Below are 15540 nucleotides of genomic sequence, written 5' to 3'. Positions count from 1 at the left end.
ATTTAAAAGCTAAGTAACTATAATATTACCAGTTGGCTAAAAGCTAATTTGGTGAAGTATATAATTTTAAGGAAAGAAGGTCACGGATGCCGTGACAGCTTGCCGTTGGCACTGGTACTCTATTTATCATGAATGGAATCCGCGCTGGCAGTACGATGTTAATTTTATTTGCTTATGTAGACCTATTTTTTAAAACAATGACCGTGTAATTGACTTTAATTAACCGAATGTATCGCTTTAACGTACGTATTGTTCCAAGTAAATTATGGATTCTAAATTAGTCTAGCTTATATTCGCTTCATTTAATAATTTATTTAAATTTATCAACGAATTATGCTACTAATCACCGTGTTAAAAGCCATAGCAAAACAGTGTGGTATTTTGAATTACTGTTTGACCGTTAAGTTGTAAACAATAAAAAACTAAACGTAAGTGACGTTTTAAACACAATTATGACCTTAGACGTGAGTAAATGAATCATGTAAAAAAACAATACTAATGTTACCGCCAGCCACCATATTCGCTTCAGACCTCTGGGGCGCCTTCGGGTATTATACTATTGACGACTATCGGTATTATCGACGTAATGCAGCCCAAGCCGAGGTTCCCTTGCGAGAGCCTCCAGAACTCTAGAACTCCAATCCAGTAGAATAACAGCATGTAACGGCCCGAGCCGAGGCGCCCCCGATAACCCGCAAGCTTCGCAACCTTAAGAGTTCTTAGTGTAAGCACCCACTGCGTCTTGTCGCCTGGAATCCGCAGTAATTGCAAAAGCCACATGGCCAACTTATGAATTTTTTTATTGACAAAATTAAAAGAGGCTCATGAAATGACTACGCTACCCTACGATTGAAAAGATAACGAAGGCATCGAATTATAATATTTTATGAAGTGCCTAGAAAGAACGAAAAAAACCAATTTCGTCACGGTTTCAATTCAACACGAGTATAAAATATTGAGAGAAGCAAAAAAAAAATTCAAATTATAAACATCATAACTGCTTTTGCTATCCATCAATGTGTTGCGGACGCGAGATTCATTAAAAAGGGAGCAACGAACATCCGCCGACAGGTTTTTTTAACACGTTTTACCTTGTGGCAGATTAACGGAGGCTTCCATCCGTTCGTTGAAATTAAACATTAGTTTCAAAAAAGTGAACAAAGGATTTATTAACAGATATTCGTCTTGACATTATTTTGCCTCATATAAAACATCTAGGGATTTTAATAAAAAGTACCGAGATGAAAATTCAATAATAGTAACCGACTGAAGAATGGTACGGCTCCTCGGGTATTCTCTATTCGGAACATTAGTTGAAAATAGATTGATAGTCGAGGTCTTCTCTCTGGAGCCGTCGTGCCCAAATCACTCAATGGGGCATCCACCTGAGCCACATGGCAGTTTAACGGTCTGCCAATTCTATGAGATAACTATAATAAAGGTTAGGTTAGGATTCCTGAGGGAATGCTAGAGTCTAGTTACTGAAAAAGCTTAGAACAAGCGTTCTGTGCTCTTTAAAAGATATTGTAGGCTAGGCGTCAACATCACCCTGCCCCCTCGCACTCGCGGAATCTGCAAATTCCACTTCAGTAGAAGTGTGAATCATATAAAAAATCTCCGTTCGACCGCCTATGTATAAAAATGCCAACAGAACTGCATCGGGCATACAGTGACACTATAATCAAACTCACCCGGAGTACTTTAATAGCCTCCTCGCAGACTTGCATGCCCCGCGACTCGAACACCTCGACGCAGCCGAGGTACTTGACGGGGAAGGTGCAAGTCCCAGCGCGGACGGCGGCCTCGTCCGCGTGCCACTGGTGCGGGCGCGCGGACTCGGGCGGCGAGCCCTTGCGCCGCCGGAAAGACTCGCGGAAGGAGCGCCGCAGACGCTCCATGCCGGCCCGCGGCGGCGAGAGAGCCGCGCCCGCACGTGCCCGCCGCAACGACCCGCGCACCGACGACTTCTGCAAACAATCAACCGATACTTTCGTCTATCATTCAGCAGAGCAGTGGTTGTTAAATAATTTACACGAGTATGTCGTCATTAACTACTAGACCACTAATGCTTGATATTACCATAAATATAATAACAATTAATAGCCAAATGTAGTATTAAGAGCCAAATTCTAGAACAGCACAACTGTAAAAACAACTTTGATTTCTCATAATTAAAAACAATATTAAATCACACTTTGATATATAGTGCCCTATCGGTCAAGTATTTGACGGCTATCAAAATCAAGGAAAGACGAGTTAGAACATAATAAAAAAAAATAAAAACGTGTTTAATAAAACATTACAAAGATAATATTATATATTATGATACATCGTGCTAGTATTGGAGTATTAGAAAGTATATAATAGTAAACTTATTTTTAGAAAGTAATAGTTTTAGCTGTTCATAATTAGGACACTTCATTATAACGTTAAGTTCTTGGACCCTTCAGTTAGGAACAGAGTTCCGATGAAGCTGCAAAAGACTGCGGGCTAGTAACATTGCAAAATAATCATTCTGAAATACGATTTAACTAATTAACTAAAACATTTGACATCTTTGAAATCTGTTTGAGAAGCTAGTCAACATCTATAAAAGTGAATATGTCTGTCTGTATGCACTCGATAGATTCAAAAACCATACTTCCAATCGCCGTGAAAATTATTAAGTATATCCCGGGAAGGTTTTTGAAAAAAAAAAATTTTTTTTTCGTAAATTTATGTTTGACACTACCATTTTGTTCAGATTTTAATTAAATGCGTAACACAGTAACGCATGATCGGGTACACCTAGTTACTTATAAAATTAAATTATAAATTGTATTAAAAAAATTATGGGAAAAAATAAATGGACGTATAGCAAAGAGCTTATGATCATTTACAAAGCATGATATATTTAAATATCCGGTAATCCAAAGGGAATGTTTGATAATGTTAATTCAATGCCCTACAGCGTCTTTCGATTGCGTAATAAAACGTTGTAATGGAAATTTTGCTGTGATGATTAGAGTACAAAATAATCAAAATAAGCCGTAATATATAGAACTACAAAACATTAATTGACGTAATATAAACAGGAAATATTTACACGTAACCTCACCGGAATGGTACGTTGAAATATTTAGTATAAATGCAATAATGTAATCCCACCAATTGTTTTAACGCTACATACATTTCCGTAATAACAGATCGATCGTACAGATCTATAATATTAAATATGTCGTATAAAAATTTTTTTACAGTCCAACATAGTTACATACACGTAGTCTAAGCTATCAAAATAGCTAAACAACTGTCTGACTGTTATACACATAGAACAATAAATATTATTTCAAAATAATAATATTTGTACCACCATCAATATATTTTTGTACCACCACTAATTGCTTGTCAACTCGAGAAAATATAGCTCGCAACTTTGTACGTATTCGGCTACGGCTCCTACGGCTGAATGACATATAGTATATGTCATTCAGCCGTAGGATGACAGCTGGACACAGGCCTATATCTTTCGTTTTCCGGCGACCTAAACAAGGTCGTCTGTCCGTCTTGTGAATGGACGTCTTACGCGGAGCTTGTATTTGGGCTCCAGAGGCCATTTTTTCTACGCAGTGACCTGCGCACTGTCATCTCAGTTTACCGAGCCGCTGGGCTATGTCCACTACTCTCATACACACAATATGAGAAAGCTTTCCCATGGCCCGTTTACAGTATTTGCAAACATACGAATGACTAATATATAGGTGATTGGATATAAGTGCAAAAGTTTTAAAGGAAATGTAGAACTCATATGACACCAAAAATAAAATTACATTAATATATTTTTTCATTGGAATGCGACAGGCCTACTACTCCTGGCAGTACAAAGTCTGCAGAGACATATATTAAATAATAATTAACTTCAATATGTATCACTATGTTATTTATTATTTCTGAATACTTTGAATTTTGAATGGGGTTTACCAACCATTAATTGACAGCAAATGAGCTATAAATTCAATTTTTATAACTTTTACACGTATAACCAATCACTCTATTTATTATTCAATATGCTGTTATTAGTCTTTCGAAAAAAAGGTTTATGGTGTGAAACCCTTACATTTGTGAAAACTAAAAGCGGTTAACAATTGAAGGTCGACATGTAACATGTTGTTGTGAACAACTAGTGTTAAAATGTGAACCTAAGTACTGTACCTGTTTATCGCAAGGCTACACATTGTCTAGAATTCTAACACGTCTACACTAGCGCGAACATTATCTAATACCTGTCGTAGAATAGCGGACCTGACCATTTGTTTCGAATTTATGTTTCTGTGTTAGTTTTCCTTCAGAGTTGTTGATATTCACGAGCAACGTCGGATTATTATCCATGTATTTAGTTTTTCCACTATGATCTGAGGTTTATTTCTAAAAATTGTGTATATATATATATATATATATATATGGTACACATATATTTAATTCGATTTGGTTAGACAAAGGTTAAACTTTGAGAGCTTCGCCAAGTAATTTCAAATATATGAATAGTTTGTAATAAGCGTAAGCCGTTTTGTACAGTGTATTTTTAAATTGTATTCGAATCGTGTAGATAGATTACGAGCGTTTTCTTTCAAAAGGCTTCCCTTAACGTAATCTCTTAAGGAAGCCATTTTCAGACGGATCAAACTCCTGCATGTTATAACATACAGGAGCTTGATCGTATTTCCTGTTATTGGCACTTGTAATTATAGATATCGATTGATATTCGTAATACCGCTGCGTGTAACCGCATTATGCGCATCACGTTGCTATTCAACATGAATAATCAATACATACGTCAACCTATTAATTTTTTGTACCACTCGTCTGCTAGATCGTATCTTTGTATTATTAGGGCATCTTAGACATTATTTCTTATATTATTCGCATAATGTCATATATATAATGAATATAATGCCAGAAGAACTAATTTAATGAAATTCAACTCGTCTATTTTGGTGTAATTCACCTTAAAGCTGCAAAGGTTTCAAAAGGGCCCTGATCTGAAAAGAGTCAGCAACAAACACAGACGGGTATATTTTTTGTGATAACTTTTACAAAATTTTTAATGCACTTTTTGAGCAATTCATTCCCAAGCTCTATTACCACATAAAAATCGTTCACTCTATAACAGGATTTATTACAAGTTTTGGTTTTATGAACTTAATTTTTTTAAGATGTTTTAGAGACATTACATATATAAATTATTAAAGATCAACAATGATGCAGATCTTTTTTATTTTATTTTTTTACATGCTATGGCCCACAAAACTTGTTATTTAACTTAAGTATACGTTTTTTAAGAAGACAACGTCTTTATATTCAAATTACGTAATCATTATAGTTAATACGTGTAACGAGACTCTACGGCTTACGGTGTGACAAAGTTAATGTAGGAAAAATGTCAAACGGTCTTCTCGTTTGACTTGAAAGTTCAAGATCGTGTGTTTTGGAATCGGCGCCCCTTTGAATTTTTCACTGCGCGCCTTTATAGCTAACAAAAGGATCTAAGCTGACACATTGCTGCTCCGATCCGAACATGAGAGCAGTAATCTGTCCCGCCGTGAAGTTTTTTTTTATTATGATTTTTAACATCATTGACGTCATAAAGTACTTAAAATGCTGAGACGATTTTTGTTCCACAAATATTACATTAAACAAAATAGATTTCTGGCGTTATATTGTTTATAATATGTTGCTTTATGTTTTATTTCATAACCTATAACAAATATAATCATCTACATCTCTTTTACATACATATATATAAATAACTAAAATGAGTATAATAAATAGTTTAAAGCTCAATTTCTCATTGAGCATCATAAAAATTTAAAGGCTATCCCTTATGAACAGATGTTAAGTGGATAGGATTACTGGTTGGATCGCCACGCGTCAGTTTGATAGTATTAAAAAATCATTGAATAGTGAAAGTGTTCCATTCAATCCATCTGCCCTCAACTATTAAAAATATATATAAATAGCATTGTATTTTTCATTTTACCCGAATCGTACTTATATTACAAAAAAAAACTCTTGTTTTAAACGTAATAGTCATGGTATATATGGAGAATCAAATCATATGTAAATAAAAGGTCATGCAGCAGACTTTCGAATCTTTTTTAAACTAATAAAAAGTCAATATATTCTCTTGACACGAACAGAGGCCAAAAGTCTTGCTACATTTTGTGATTTATTTACTTAAATAATAGTTTCAGTATTCTTCAACATTCAAACTAATTCTTTATGCACGTATTAATAAAAGTCCTAGATTTTTTTAACCGAAACTGTTCTTCTTAAATATCTTTTAAAAAATCACTTGAGATTGTATGAGCATTGCATCAATTGTTCAAGTGACGGAAATAAAATTTAAAATAAATGACGAAATCATGGAGTGTTCGATCAAAACCAGGACAATAACGGTTAAAAATAATTACACAAAATTTTCGATGGTTTAAATTTGTTTCAAATATATTAAAAAAATGTCATCAAAAGCTTAAAGTTAAGATTTTAAGTTAGTCATCAAAGTGAATACTTCAAAATGCAGTGAAGACAAAAGACCAATTCCATTACAAGATGCAGTGGACGTGTTAGAACAATCGGCTATATAATGACACACCGCACGCACTCGAAGCATCGATGTGTGTAGAACAATCGATTATAAATTAGCAAGTTTAATTAACAGGTCGAACCATTTTGAGGTCGGCATTGGGCGCTTGTGCTCGATCTAACGGCTCGTGGGGTGATGATCCTTGATTCCCCATGTCTGATCGACTTGCACAACGAATTGTATATATGCGATCACTTAATCACCAATCACTTAAGGACATCACAACACTACAAACATTTAACTTCGACGGTCACTTTATTCATTACACAAAATACGTTGCCTAAATTCCGCCCTCACATGACAAATACATTTTATCCGTAACACAATAAGATAATAATTTCGACTAATTTGAAACTCGGTAAACATGGCAAAGCTCAAAATAAATAATATAGGTCTCTTCTTTCAACCTTGAAGTCTTGCGCATAACGAACTAAACACTTTTTATCTTATATCTGTATGATTACATTGAAGTAACTTGCGTCGTGTTTTCCTCACGTGAAAAAATACGGTTGCGATAATGTCGGAGAGGTCTTTGTATCACGAATTTATCTCACGCGCAAAACTTTCGAATGTCGTTAAGATGCGGTAGTTATTACACATACGGTTCATGTGAATTCGTTAACAATAATTTTTAAAACGGGGGTCAACTTTTCCCACAAACGATGAATAAACGCGGAGAGGCGCATTGAACCCGGCACCCGGCCCGCGGGGGGAGAGAGGTTAGGTAGGTAGCTGGGAACGACTGTCGATGCCAGCTGAACGTTATTTTTTCCCACAGCATTGTTCTTTGGACCGAAGCGGATAACGAGCGTACAATTTTAAACTTTTTCGTAATTAACACGTCAACTATTTAAGAATTTTAAAAGATTAAACTATACTGTGGGCTGTTGAAATCACTACAGAAATATAACCTAACATACAAAACCGAAGCGCGCGCGCCGCGCGTATGGCGGACTTCGCCGTCGTACTGACTGCGGCATGCGGAGTGCGTGAATCGCGCGAACCCTGGTGCGAAGCGTAGTTCCCGTCCCGTCCCACACCCCACCCCGCGGGGACTAGTCCTTTGCATTGTCAAGATTGACGACCGGTGAGATCATCATACGAGCTATCGAGCTTTTAATTTGATTCTAATAACATTTTGTCCAACCTATTAAATTTATGAATATGGCCAAGCCTCTTTTGCAAAAACAAGCGGCCAAACGGCAAACTATTAAATTAATAAAAGACGAAAGCTTATTGCAAACAAAACTTTCATTATCGACAACGATACGCTATTAAGTGAAATAGTACTAATAGTGGTAATGGAAAGCTGGTGCTAACAAACGCAAAGCAAACATGTTCGACGCAACAGCTGGTGTGGCGCGTGCGAGCGGGAAGGACGCAGGTGGCGAGAAGCTTACTGTTGGCACCCAAACACATGTCATTGACGACATCGAGAAGAGATGTGCTATTTATAGAGCCCATATGCAACCCAATGATTTATTCACGGTAGACTCTTTTACACAATTTAGGTAATTTACTGAAACGGTACGAGGAAACCAGTCAATGACTAAGAAATTAAAAATACCTTAGCTTGATTAGTTAAACATTTTATTTTGTTTATTAGGGGTTGCTTACAAAATTTGTAATATTAAATACAAATACGAATCAATAAAAAATACAGAACTAATTGCAACTAAAACACTAAACAGCCAAAAGTTAAGTAGGAACCTTCGTCGTTTCAGCTTAGAGACGCTTACTGCAAGACATAGGCCTCCTTCAAATATATCTATGGGTGATATACAACAAACGCCACGCTTGGCAGAGGGGTTGGCGATCGCATAGTGGTACGCAGAGAACACTGCAGCCCATCCTCGAGATGCCAGTTTGTAAGCAGTGGCAATCCTATATAAATAATGCACAAAGTTTAAATTATATAAAATTACTAGCTGATCCCGCAAACGTTGTTTTGCAAAAAAAAGTTTTTAATTAATAAATACAAAATAAGGGTTGATCGTAGGGGGGTGAAAATTTTGGGTTATATGTATTTTGTATGCTGTATCATAATAAAATAAAAACCAAAAAAATTGTAAAAAAAATTAGGGGTGGACCACCCTTATCACTTAGGGGTATTGAAAATAGATAGTAGCCTATTCTCAGACCTACTGAATACGCATATAAAATTTGGTAAAAATCGGTTAAGCCGTTTCGGAGGAGTATGGTAACTAACATTGTGACATGGTAATTTTAAATATTAGATATCATCGGATTCGAAACCGCGACCTATGATCGCAAGTCTCAGTCCTCTAGGCTACCATTGTTCAATTAAAAAAAAAAGTTTACGTGTCTTAAATATATTACAATATATAATTATACAATATAATATATACATTAGCAGAGAGCATTTGTATTGCATTGCCGAGTTGTAAGACAAATGAAATGCATCTCTTAGCGTATTGGATTCAAGATCGGCAAAGAATTGATGTGTTAAACTTTTCGGTTGACGTATTAATACAAAATAAACAAAAGTCAAAGATAGACTATTTTTTTAGTTTCTTTAAAAAAACTGTAAACCTAATATCAATATGTTATATAGGGTGTATCTCGTACATGAGCGGCGTTAACTTAGCCGTCGTAACAAGAAAAAATTTTCACATTCCAACAAACTATTTTATAAGTAGGTATAGCTGACGGTATGGTATTAGTTACGGCCTTTCTTCTTATGACGGTAGCATAACACTCATTGTTTTTATGCCTGTAGCGCATCTCTGTTGCGAAACTAAGCGGTGAACCGCGAAGGTTTATGTTTCGTCTTGTGTTTTAAGTTTTGTGAACAGCGAAATGTGTTGAATTTCTGTTTCGCTGTCCATAGAACTTGCAACACAGCAGACTTACAACAGAAGCCGCCCATAGGGCGCCCTGGCGGCGCTGGCTGATCGCTTCTGTCATATCATTGTTGTACCACAACGATGCTCTTAGCTGTCTCAGGGAGCGCCGCGGCGCCCCCTGAGACGGCGGCGCCCGTGTGTATTGTACACCCTGCACTATAGGTTAAGCCGCCTCTGATCTCGTATGATAAGGGGGTTCCACTTTGATCACTGCTGAATGGCCACTTTGAGAGGGAATTTTCGACGTTCAATTTAATACTATTTAATTCATTTAATCAACAGATAATAAGGTCGGTCATCTTGACGAGGTTAGGAGGAGGTCTATGCCTTGCAGTCATCGTCTATCGGCTGACACGATGATGAATCAGATTATTTTTGAAACTCTAATAGTCATCGATTAAAATTGTAAGTAAGCAAGAGAGACTGCTTCCACGTAAACCACGTTTGCTCTTTTTCAATACCTGATTGAGTCACGCATTGAGTCACCGTAGACAGTAACACAAGCCCCGGCTCGATTGTGACACGACGCCACTGGACGGAACGGACCTTTCGTTATCTCTTCAACTACTTTGAACTTATTTTAAGTACTCTCGCTTTTTATGAAGTTTTATCCTGGTTAGGATATGGTACCCCACCGCGACTATCAGTCATGTTTTCTATGGTACACTTGATAAAATTTTAAACAAACGATTTTTTATTTTGTGCACATTTTCGTGGAAAACCAAGTTATTGCAAGTATTACATATATCCTGAGTAAATATTACACTATTCTACACAAAACGGGCCGGTAATTGTTTAAACATCATTAACGTGAGCTTACATATTTGTAAGTTTTTACATATTGTACTAAATATTTGCATAATAATTATTTTTGTTTATTTTTGGTCCTCGTTTTAACCCCTGGTTCACCCTTATCATGGGAGGGATAAGGTCCCTCTTTAGTAACCTTTCACTTTCTATTTTTTATTTCCGTACTCTTCTTTTAATCTCTTCAGGATCTCTTATTCTTTCTTCTAATGTTCATATTTATCATCATCATCATCTCTCTTCTTCACATCTTTACATCATCTCTCATCCTTTCCGTCGCTTCTCAGATATCACAGTTGGTGGGCCAATATCACAGTTTTGTTGCTTTATTTATTTACTTTATTATACCACTATTTAATTTTGTACAATTAATTTATAACAGATTTGTTTTATCACATTATTTATTTCTATTTCTTTCAAGGTGTTTTATTTACATTTTTTTGATCCGTGCTTAATTTTGTTCTGTTTAAATTTTCTATTTCAACGTATACTATGTCGTACTATGTCATAGTTTAGACCTCTTTACAATACCTAAGGTCCTCTATGAACGTCAATTCTAAGCGTTATATTATTTATTTCATCGGATTAAATAGCCGCCAAGCTCTTAGCTCACATAAACGCACTTTCTACTGTGCCCTCTAGAGAGGAACTAGACTTGGACTATCACTCGAAAAAGCGTTGCGTATCATAAACAGTAGCAACGAGCTAATTCCGAATAGAACCCTGGAAAAGGGTATCTGTAAACGAATGCAAGTAACTAACATAGTCCAACGGACCGGCAAGTGGAAATGACAGTGGGCAGGCCACACGATGCGCAAAACACTGCCGTCAAGCCGGATCGACAAGCGACAAATGTGCTTTATAAGGTCGTCGGAAGAAGTGAGATAGAAACCGCTTCCAACCGATTCCATTCCAATTCTAAGTCAGATAGGTTTTCTTTCGGTTAATCCTTCTTATAAAGAATTTCGATAAAATTGAAAATTAATATTGTTTGACAACAATGATACAAATAAAGTGAGCATCTGGGTTCCGGTAGAAACAAATATTTAATGTTGTACGTCAGATAATTTAAAAGTAATTACTTGTCATTTCGGTATAACACGAGCGACCGTTAATCGAAGCTTTGTCTAAACGCGGACAGTGACTCTGTCACGGCTCTGGTCCGATCCAGCGAGCGTAAAATTGGCGCCACTGTACTCCCATTGTGTCTTATGCAACGTTTCCGCTAAATATCCAATTCCATTCAAAGAAACTACCGTTGTGTATTGCCAGGTGAATAAGTTACGATTTTGACTTTCATAATATTAAAGTAATGAGCAGTAATTATTTGTTGTTTTTATTCGCCACGAGGCTTCAAAGACACACACATCTTCCGGATTTTTCGGTGACCAGTTTTTTATTAATGTTTTCCTTAATCGATTGTGGGCAGTGGTGACGGCACACTCGCACAAATCATACAAAGTATGCGTACAACATTGTATTGGAATATCACTTTACTGGTATATCTTTAGGATACTTTATTGCAAATACATATGCATGCATTACCCTCTATTTCGGCACACTAGGTACTGAAATAAAGAAGCATATACAAAGTAGTTAAAACGTAAAAGCAAATCAATGAACGGATACATCATAAAATATTTGTACAATTTTCGAGGTTTTACGCCACATTTGTTACCTAAATAATTAGTTTTCAAAATTACACTAATGCATTTTAATCTGTAATAGGTTTTTCTTTTTAAAATACAAAATTTTTAAATGGACATTATATTTATCTTTTTTAATAATTAATATGAATTCCAAATTATTGACCCAAGATTGGGACTAGATTCTGGATATTTAACATAAATTAAAAAAATATATATTTTTAAGTAGTGGTGCTACACAAAACCTAATGGTAGTATAAATATAACATAAAAAGGGTTCTTTAATTATTGTTTTTTAAAATTTTTAATTTCGGGAAAACCGTTAAAAGGGTAATCATGTAGTAAAAATATTATAATTAAGACTACAGTAAATTTGCCTGTTTTTTTTTATTTTTGATCAAATTTTTTGTATTATTTGTATACACTCGACTATATATTAAAATCAAATTAAAGTTAAATGTTCAAAAAAACCTATTTACTAATACCTTTAAAAATAAGTAATTATTTGTTCACATAATTTTAGACAAGATAACCTAAACTAGAATCTTGTAAATTTTTTCTTTAATATGAATCGTTTAATGCATTAAAGGAATAGTTTAACAAGCAGATTTTAAAAACTTAATATCTTAAATCCGCAACAGAAATCGTGGGAATACATTGTTTAATAAAATGTAAGAACAATCTTTCTATGAGGAAACAAATTCACGGAGATTATTTTTTTTATTTTCACAAGGCCGGTTGTAATTGCATTGTGACTTGTGATTCTCATTATTAATAGAGTGGAGACGAAGTTGCGAGGGCAGACCGGATTTAGTTCGAAGTAATTTTCCTAGAACATTCTGAATAAATTAATAGGATATAGTGAACACATCGGATTAAAAATAGAAAATCGCAATTGACTAAATCTCTTAAAACTTCGTACGAAGAAGCGAGCAAGAGATCTACCCAATAGTGAGTGGTGCCCAGCCTATCATTATGGATTTTAGATTTCTAAACGACATACCACCATATGACGATAAGTTACCCTAGCCCAGTTATTTATTACACTTCGTATGGCGGGCGCTCCAAACATGAGCGTAATAGCACTTGTGCTTACAACTGTTTGATGGCAGAAAATGACGTTGCGGACGCCCCCTAGTAAAAGAGATATAACAGGTGAATATTCAAAAGTGCAGACGATAAACTTTCGACGATTCAAAAGTGCATGTAGGTGAAAGCTAATCGGATAGATGTATTTTGAATTTAAATACTTTTTTTATTATAGTAAAACCGATACATATAAGTCAAAACGTTCCAGAACAGTGTCAATCGGGTTAAAATCAGACTGTAAGTGAGCATGGCACGCAAATCGAATAATATAGACAATAAATCATAACACAACGGTGATATTGATACAAATAGGGCGCGGCCTACGCTGTACATTTTTATAACGGTTACTATACTATCTCTGTCTTGATTGTTATTAGACTAACTAGCTTGAATACCTAATACGCCCCCAGGTTATGGGTCTTGTACTTAGGTATGTGCACAGAATTGTGATCACGTTTCGAACATAGCGGATGTTGGGTGTATGTGACCAGATTGCTGATTCTCGTGTTCTATGTTCCTCGAACACTAGTCGACGGTTACCTTTTCGCGCATTCGGATATTTCTAATTGCAATAGTCGTCACTTTTATCCTAAGATCGCGAAAAGAAACTAAAATTTTTACGAAGACAAAAATAATTAACACGCTCGATAAGCGGGAATTGTTAAAATTTTATTAAAAAAAAAGAACACTGTTCCACGTAATAGCTACTGTTGTAAATTTGAAGACCAAAACGGCGCAGTACGGGGACGAAGCAATGACCGCGTGGACAATGTTTAGTTGGCGAAGACTGTACAACGGAAGAGGGGAAAGTGTCGAAGATTCTCGCGTGGAACTTCCAGCTGACACGAGGCAACTGGTGTACAATGTTTATGTTTACTTCAACCGGCGGCCGGGAAGGAGCGCTAAGTCGTCGATCTCAAAAACAGCGAGGGCCACTATGCTACCTCGAGACATAGTAGCAGATATCATACGGGACAAATATGCCGACTGATTCAGATAACTAAAATACTTGAAGAGTTCATTGTTATTGTTTGGTTAAATGTGGATAGAGCAACTTCTTCGTATTCGCACACGTATCATAATGTAAGGTGAGCCAAATGTTTGCTAACATAAAAGTAAATGCAAAAAATTAAAAACAAAAAACTGAATGATAATTATTTCATAAAAGAAATGCGTAAAATAGTACACATTCATATATTAAAAGAATTTTATTTTTATCATTAAATATATATAGTGCGTATCCAGCAATTTCAATTTTGCTTAAAGTAGCGTAGCTGATTCTTTGTATAAAAATTATTTAGTAAAACTTTTGGTATTTTTCCGTTAGCCGGGTGCAAGTGAAAAATTGCTTAATAGTATGTAATTCTTCTCTTTTCTCCAAAAAAAATAGAATTTTGTACGAAATGTTTCATTGGGTACAAAATACATAATATTATTTTCTTAAGCGTTACTCTTATTGTAAAAATAAAATTAAAAAACTTATGACATTTGCGCCCAGCTTATGGAAAATTACTAAACATTTATAATATTGTCGAAATCTTCATGAAGTGGACAAAGGATACATTGATTTGAAAACGACAATGTTTGGCGATTGAAATATTTTGTCATATCCTAATGGTTAACCACAATTAATAATAATTAATAATAAATAATTGAGTGATTGACTACATTTACATACGCACTTTTGCATCATTACATAATATTATATAGTAGTAAGCTCCGACCGGCTCCGATCCGAATTTTAACTATTGCTATTTTTAAATTAAATTTAACAATATTTGACGTTTACATTATAATATGAACGATGTAAATGATTCAACAAAATTTTTTTACACATTTCGATCAACCAAAAACTCTTGAATGTTGTAATAAAATTTAATTAATAACTTACTTCTAAATTTAGATTTAAAACTAAGAAGACGAAGGTCTAAGTGATGTTGTAGAACTTCGTTATGAATGCGCTCACTCAGACCCATTAAGGATATGTTAACCTTTTGAAGATGAAAATCAAGCGATACGCTTGTCTTTTACTTCTTGTATTTATAATGTATTTACTATTTTTTACATAAGTGTTAATTACATAAATAATTATAAAACATTGTAGTTAATCAAATATACTTAACTTTTATTGTTTTATATTTTAAGTCTTAAAAGTTAGACATAACGTACGTCAAACATTCTGTTATCAAGAGATCGCAGATCTCTCTGGTGTATGTAAATATAAAGAGCCTGTGTTCACTTTGTATGATCTCATTTAAGTAGTACGTATAAATGTTATGCAAAAATGTTCTTCATAAAATGTAAAACCCCAACGATAAAATCATGAAAGATAAACTATACAGTTTATCTTTAAAAACGTTGATTACGTAAAAAAAATGTTAATAAATATTTTAATTATAACCTCCCTACATTTTTTTAAATAAGAACAAAGAAATCAGCAAAGCATGAAGCCGGCCATGAATCGTAGTAAGGAAACAACTTTAACTATATTATTGACGGGTTGAAACTG

General features: G+C 35.0%; 1 protein-coding gene across 4 annotated transcripts in view; it reads right to left on the bottom strand.

The window, feature by feature from the left end:
• The window catches only part of LOC137932854 (protein numb-like), a 39039-nt gene that overhangs the window by 8747 nt on the left and 14752 nt on the right, over window positions 1-15540 (bottom strand). For 3 of the 4 annotated variants that reach the window (XM_068776535.1, XM_068776534.1, XM_068776536.1), the window contains one exon: window positions 1692-1967. In XM_068776535.1, coding sequence (XP_068632636.1) covers window positions 1692-1898 — 207 coding nt within the window. In that variant the 5' untranslated portion in view covers window positions 1899-1967. Of the gene's footprint in view, window positions 1-1691; window positions 1968-6704; window positions 7579-15540 lie in introns of those variants that run through there. The other variant, XM_068776533.1, reaches the window with a different exon arrangement.

This window comes from Battus philenor, unplaced genomic scaffold (genome assembly GCF_028537555.1).
Source record: "Battus philenor isolate CCGP_79_NKW_IND1 unplaced genomic scaffold, ilBatPhil1.0.hap1 SCAF_12, whole genome shotgun sequence".
Lineage (NCBI taxonomy): Eukaryota > Metazoa > Arthropoda > Insecta > Lepidoptera > Papilionidae > Battus > Battus philenor.
The sequence above is the reverse complement of the archived record's forward strand: the minus strand, read 5'-3'. Positions and strand labels throughout refer to the sequence as shown.